Source organism: Gambusia affinis, linkage group LG22, assembly GCF_019740435.1.
Source record: "Gambusia affinis linkage group LG22, SWU_Gaff_1.0, whole genome shotgun sequence".
NCBI classification, from domain to species: domain Eukaryota; kingdom Metazoa; phylum Chordata; class Actinopteri; order Cyprinodontiformes; family Poeciliidae; genus Gambusia; species Gambusia affinis.
In genome coordinates, this window is record NC_057889.1 from 3,861,171 (window position 1) to 3,868,409 (window position 7,239).

The 7,239-nt window shown below is 36.7% G+C and overlaps 1 protein-coding gene across 1 annotated transcript; it reads right to left on the reverse strand.

Annotated features, from left to right (window-relative positions):
* Positions 1-392: 392 nt before the first annotated feature.
* Positions 393-7,184, reverse strand: selenol (selenoprotein L). Its single transcript, XM_044106148.1, has 10 exons — positions 6,952-7,184; positions 6,500-6,715; positions 6,056-6,134; positions 5,900-5,953; positions 5,689-5,734; positions 4,858-4,985; positions 4,661-4,769; positions 4,414-4,536; positions 4,015-4,152; positions 393-1,438 (listed from the first exon to the last, which is right to left on the reverse strand). Exons 2-10 carry the CDS (start codon positions 6,603-6,605, stop codon positions 1,283-1,285), a joined length of 939 nt encoding a protein of 312 aa, XP_043962083.1. The 5' UTR covers positions 6,606-6,715; positions 6,952-7,184; the 3' UTR covers positions 393-1,282.
* Positions 7,185-7,239: the final 55 nt, after the last annotated feature.

A 7,239-nucleotide genomic window follows, 5' to 3' on the forward strand; every position in this document is an offset into this window, starting at 1 on the left:
AATTAGTTTAATTAAGCAGTAAGTTGTAGCTTTGTGATGCTTGATTTTCAACAATAAAGTCAATCACCTTTACAAACCTACTCCTAATATCTGCTGCTGTTGATATGCCTCTAATATTATGAATGTGTGTGAATGTATAATTGTTAAGGATGGAGCATACAGTTGAAAGATGTTTCCATACAATGCATTTAAAGGCAAAACACCATGTAATGCACCAAATCATTTTTATTAACTAAATGCCAGAATAATGACATGGATTTTTCTTCTCCTGTTTGGATTTATCAGACTTACATACTAAACTTATAGTTTGGGTCAAATGTTTTTCTTCCATGAGCTCTAATAATATCTTTGTGGAGTTCTGGCCCATTTTTCCTGACAGAACTGGTGCAACAGAGTTCGGTTTGCACACTTAATTTTCTGTAATCCGCTAACAGTGTTTCTGTTTAGCGCACTTTGTTTCCCCTAAATTTACGTTTTCTGGATCAATTTCAAAGTATTAATTTTCTTGGCTGTTTTGTAAGTTGAATAAACTCAAGTTCTGGTTATCTGCTTGATTCCTGAAGTATATAAACATTGATATTCATGCTCTTATTTTGAAGTGGGAGAAGCAGCGGTTCTGTTTCCTCTTCTCACATTCTCCAAACCTAATGCGTTGCAGCTAATTATGCTTATTCTGTACCCAGAATGCATTGGTTTTTTTGCAGTAAACATTTTAAAATTACTGATGTCTTGCTGGATGTTTCCCTCCTGTGCAATCTCACTTACAGCACAGTCTGAACTTTCTCCCATTCACTTGGATTCCCTCTGGTAGATTTTCAATCTGGCCAATCAGCAAACAGAAGGAGAAATTGTTAACGATGATGTTGATTTTCTGCGTTGTTTTAGCGATGGGAGCTGGCATTTGGTCTGCATTAGCCATGCTTCCAAATATTGAAGCTATCATCTTTCTTTTTATATTGTTTCTGGTGTTTTGGGTTTTTCCTCCTGAACGGCCTTTCAGTTCATGTTAAGACCGACTTTACTTTGGTTCTGAGGTTGCAAAACAGAATGATCCTTTTTATATGGTGTTTGCAAATATCTGGTTTCAACTGTATATTTTTTGTTAAGTAACAAATAAATATGATTTTTTGTTTTAAATCACAACATTGACATGACAAAAGAAGATCAGTTTCGTCTTTTCTGCACAGTTCTCCATCAGTCGCATCTCTTCGTAACGAGTGTAAGACGAGACGTCATCGATGTGCGTCACAGAGCCGGTCTTCTTCTGTGGTATCAATGTTTTTTATGGCTTTTGTTCATTTTTATCTTCATAGCTGCTGGTGGAGTCGTCCTCAGCGGCTTGCAGGACGTCTTTCAAACTCGGTCTGTCCAAGGGGGTTTTAGACGGATGAGAGAGAAGCACCTTTCCCGTTTCGTCCAGTAAAAAATCCCCGCCCAGCTAAAAATATAAGTAAAATAAATGAAACAGAGATGGAAAGTTGGAAAAAGACTTGATCTGGACCGCTGCTCAGTTAGTTACACTGAAATTGTATATATATTTTTAAAAATAGTACAGGGTAGTTAAACCCCCTTTTAATACAAAAGATAATGACTATGGCAAGATAAGAAACTATTTAGCATAATTTAAGGTTAGATGTCCACTAATAAGCCAAAAATAGCAATGAAATATGCTTACGATTCTCAGTTTCAAACATGTTTTTTACACCCACAAAGAGAAATATAACAGAAACTGTATGGTTTAAAGTGGGATCATTTTTTTAAAAATGTAATATAAAGATGATACAAAGATATTTAAGCTCCCTATGAAGTGTAAGCAAAGTTGAAATGAAATGAGAGATAATGGGAACATTTTATTTCTTGATGAAAGTGAAGGTTAACTTAATGGATTAAAAGTATATGTAAATGTATGATTAATAAGAACAGAGAAAAGTGAGAGGAAGTAGTGGAAAAACTAAACCTGAAATCTTAAAAACAAGAAAAGAAGAAACTTAAATTAAATTTTAGAAAACAAAGAGTTGATTCCCTGATTGACAAAGATGGATCACGCAAGAGTTGATTTAGTGGAAAATATTTTATTTTCCCACATTCCCAGTAAACCAAGATGTTGGAAATTTGCATTTGGAAGTTGAATAAAACGTCTCAGGATCCAAAAGGCCTGATTCACATTTAAAACTGTTGCTATAAACTACTAGTTACCACATTGATAGTTTATATCTCGTTAAAGCAGCAGCGGCACAAATAGAGCTCAATATATTACCAACTTGTTCACTGGGAAAAATACATTGTGTTCCCCTTGTGTTACCAACAACTGGCACCACAACAGAAAAGCAAAGGCCACTGGTTTCTTGGAGATACAACTGGAGCGTGATTCAGCTTGGCTGTGACGGAAATCCCACAACCAATTGAAAGGAAAATCGAACACAGCACAAATTAAAACTTTATTGCTGTAAAATCACAGCACAACCCGAGTGATTTTCCAATGTCGCTACGTCAGAGGACTGAATGCTGCAAGCCAGTGGAGGTAGAGCACAAAGTCAGGCATTTTTTGGGAAAGAAAGACTTTAGTTATGTTAGAAAGCAGAGCTGGAGTTGGTGAATTTACTCACAATGATAGTTTAAAGGAGACCTATTATGCAAAATTTATGTTTTGCATATTTTTATAATTCTATTTGGGTCTTAACTGTTTCCAAAAGCAGCCCAAGAACTAAAAGAACACCCAGCTGTTAATAAGTCAATGTTTTTTGGTGTTTCAATAACCTCATGATTGTTAAAAAATACCGTAAGTATTATGTGTTTTCCAACACATAGTGTCATTTTATTGCACAATCAAATGATTATGTCCCCTTCAGTTGTTAAAAAATGCTATTTTTATCATTATGACATAAAGGAAATTTGACTTTCTAATTTAACGCCTTGAAATTGAGCCTGTCTTTCTTTAAGAAACTTCTGCTCTTTCTGAAACTCTACATACAGGAAATCAGCACAACTCTCCTCTATTAACCCTTTAACAACGTAGCTCCTAAAATAAGCTCAGCAGATGCACGGTTCCACCAGGTGTTTGCTAATTGTGGCTGGCTAGTCTGAAGGAGCCCAGTGGAGAACCACCGGGGGAGGGCTGCTCTGTGAGGCAGAAGTTTGGAAGTTTAGAAACTGCAGCTCTGAGGAGGAGTTATGTCGCGAAGGCGGGGCTAAGTCCATCTATATGTTTTGTACAGCTGGATGGTTGCCATGGAGATTAAAAGATTTCTCAAACATGCATGAAAGAATCAAGGGAAAACTTTAAGTATGTCTTCGATGAGGGAATAACATAATAAAATGAGATAAAACTAAAAAATAAAGCCTTTAAATCACAATGTGCTGTTACCTAGTAACCCCAGCCAAGCCAAACCCCATCACCTAGCAACCCAAACAAAGTTCCAGCACATTTGGTCAGCTGGTTTTACCGCTGTAAAATGCCTGCAGGAAAAGACAAGCATTTTGTTGTTGACTTATCATCCAGAAGCCACTTGCTACATTTTGCAGAAGGTTCCACTAGTACTTTTCAAAGACGTACAGTTACATAATTGTACATCTGTTTGCAGCTCTTTTCATGTGTGAGTATAAACGCTAAGTTGGGGGGCATGGCCAACAGCAGCTTATTTGGATTTAAGGTCACAAGAGGCTAAAATGTAATGAACATGTTTTGTGTAGACCATAGACCTATTCTGACCTGTTCAACGAAGAATAATAGCTCACCTTTAAAGATTTCATCAATAGAGTCCCATTGTAAAATGGAATGTACCGTTAGAAAAAGATGGTAGTTTGTGGAAAATTTGAGTCGATTAGTTATGTTAATTGCTAAAAGCTTGAACGGTTTCTAGCTGAAAGAAGTTCATTTTCACAAAGCATTTTCATGGAACACCAGGATTTAATCCAGTCACTTTTGTGGAATAAAACTTTTCAGAAAAAAAAAGTCAACATCTTACAAATATTTAACCAAAGGCACCAAAAACCCACGTCCTGCATGCTTTGTACCTGATAAATGTCTTCCAGCAGGCGATGTGGGAAATCAGGGACGTCTCTGTCTGCAGCGCTGAACTCTGACAACTGCATCAGGCAGCCGAACTTCAACACCTTGGAGAAGGAGGAGCCAAGCCCAAAACTCTGGTAGACCTGGACCAGGAAGGGTTTATAAAGTCAGCATGACTGTCTCCATGGCAACTGGTGACTGAATGGCCTCCACACTTGGCTCATTGAGCTTTAATGACGCCATTAAACAGCTGCTAAAACCTTTAGTCAACTCCCAAACCGACTGTTTTTTCCTGAATCAAAGCCATTTCTATATTTGATGACAAACTTTTCAGTTAATTTATCACTTTAGATTGTTTTAACTCCTGTTACTTTTACAAAGAAGTGCTTTAGTTTAATGCTGACCTTTTTTTGTGAATCCAACAGCATTTCGAAGGTACATCCTGTCTGTTCCAGCCACAGCTGAGCTCCCTCCACACTGCCGAAGGAAACCACCATGACCCGCACTGACTGGGCCTCCAGGAGGGTCTGCAGAGCAAAACAAAATCATAAAACTGCTTCATATTTCTCTTTTGATTCACTTGAAGATGATTTTTCAGCATTTTTGCCCATTTGAGGGGTTTTTGAAACAAATCACAGAAGGTGGACTGACCTGATTGGTCTCCAGCTCGGCCACATGGTCCCGTCACGGCAGCCATCCAAAATGTCCAATGAGAACCAGCAGCAGCTTCTGACCCAAGAACTGACCCAGAGTCACACTCCTTTAAAGAAAATAAACAAAAATATGACTTTATACACTGAGGTAAACCAGTGGGAGTGACTTGGAATGACTAATGTATAAAAACTTGCTCTTTTGATCGTGCATCAGTGAATACAGAGTCGGGACTTAAGCTGTCTGCTGGCTTTGCTCTTGATAGCAGCTCATCAGTCGTCTGCAAATCCTTGTCCACACTCTGCAGGAAGGAGTCCCACTCATTCTGCAAAATTAACCAGAAAAGTAAAAAGTTAAGGAAATTATGCTTGTTTTGTTTAAATTGGGCTTTCATATTTGTGCAAAAAGATGACAAGTGCCAGAATTTATATGTTGCTTGAAGAGAAAACAGAAACATAAAAGCAAAAATGTCAAATCTAGAACCAAGATAAGCTGAAATGTAACTAGTTACATTTTTACCTGGGTAACTTTATTATGAAGTATCGCTAATCTTGCTTTAGTAAAACTTCTGGATTTTCTACTCACAGAATAAATAACCTTGTCTTAACCAAAACTTCACCAGACACAGACACACACCTGCAGTTTCTGCTCAAGTTTCATAAGTTTTTTTATTGAAAGAAATGTATTTAGAACTTTTGCCACATTTTATTTGGTATTTATAGTTTTCATATGAATTGTTTTCGTTTTAATCCTTCAAATAAAAATTTCCAAAGAAGTTAATATTTTTGTCCATTGGATTATGGAATTTTTAAATATTAAATGATTGTCTGGAAGATTGCTCAAGTAATTTCTTGAATGGCTACTTTTTGATGTTTAGTACCATTTTTGGATACTTTACCCATATTTGAAAAGAAATATATTCAGTTTCATAACACAAACCAAATAATAAAAATAATTTTACAGATTTACTACAAAAATGCTACAATATATATATTTATAAAGAAAAAATTTGTAAAATATATACAAACCTCCAGTTTCAGAAGCTCTTCTACTTGCTCTCTGACTGCTGGATGGCTGGGAAAAATAAATTATTAAATGTAAGTGCTTATTTTTTCATGTCAAAAATATCAATCCTAAAGCTAAATCGACCAGTTTCAGCTTATTTTGTAAGTATGAACATATAAATATGATTCATTATAGGATTTGTTGAACACTTTAATCACATTTCGCCGGACTTACTGGTATAATTTCTGCCAAACAGCCTCTGCTTCACCTTTTGTCTTCACTCCAATTCTGCTCAAAAACAGACAAACAAACAAAAATCCATTTCAAAAATGTAAAAACACTTTAAGATACAAAAACAAAACTAAATGAAGTGTTTTGGTTTTTTTTTACCTTCTGTAGAAATTTTCCCCGGCTGTGATCAAACCAAATAAAGTAGTGATCTTATGAGGAACAAAAGTCTGCAGAGACGCTGAAGAAATAGAAAAACAAAGACTCTTTGTAAAGGTCAGGTGGATTTGTGCAATGCCTTTATGTTGGAAATAGGCATGACACGGATTAGATTAGACAAGCCAGTCCGGTATTTTAATCCAAGGATTTGATGTCAACTACATTGCTCAAGAATTGAGCCAGAAATTAAAGTTAAAATATCCATATTTATTCATAAAAGTGAGTTTACACCACATTTGTTAAAGTAGTAAAATATATAAATTAATATATTTAACCATCACTAGGATAAACTAAATAAAACGAAAATAAACGCAACATAATTAGATCTAATTAGTTATTTACACATTATAACATTGAATATAAACCTATTTTTAAAGTTTTTCCTACCTGCTGCTTCCTGCTGGGCATTCTGGAGTAATATTTGACCCAAACTGACCAACAGACTCAGGGCACCGGTTAAAGTCTCCTCTGAAACGGTCACATCCTCGGCCATGGTCACCGCAACTCAGACTAACCGTCGGTGCTCTGACGTCAATCGCACTTAACGGTCAGTTGCGTGCGCAATTAGGGATCACGTGACATGAAAATCTGGAACTTTCGGTGCTTATCAAAGTAGCAAAGACATTGATATATATTACCAAAATACCACTAATGTCTATTGATGTGTAAAACGTTGGTTTCCTAACCGCATATAAAAGCTAAAATGATAACCTATTAAACCGTAACAAAGTTTAATTGTTAATGCTTATCTGTCAAAACAGTGGAGATCCAAGACTTAGTGGGGCCTCAGCAGCATTTGATTCAGGGCACCCACACCATTAGCCAAACTTGAAACATACCTTTCTTAATTTTGCTAGGCTGCAACAGACTGGTGACCTGTCCAGGATGTACACCGCCTGTCGCCTGAAATGTCTCGCTGGAGAAAGGCACCAGCACCCCTCCAGAACCCACCGGAGACTAGGGTGCAAGAAAATTGATGGATGGATGGAATTTTGCTGGGTCTTCCAACTCCATAGGTAGATTAGTTTATGCCTGAAGTCAAGGATTTTAAAAATACTAATAATCTCTAGACAAAGTGGGTGCAATTTTCAATCAGGCTAGGTTGCTTCTCCTGAAGGTTCCGCAGT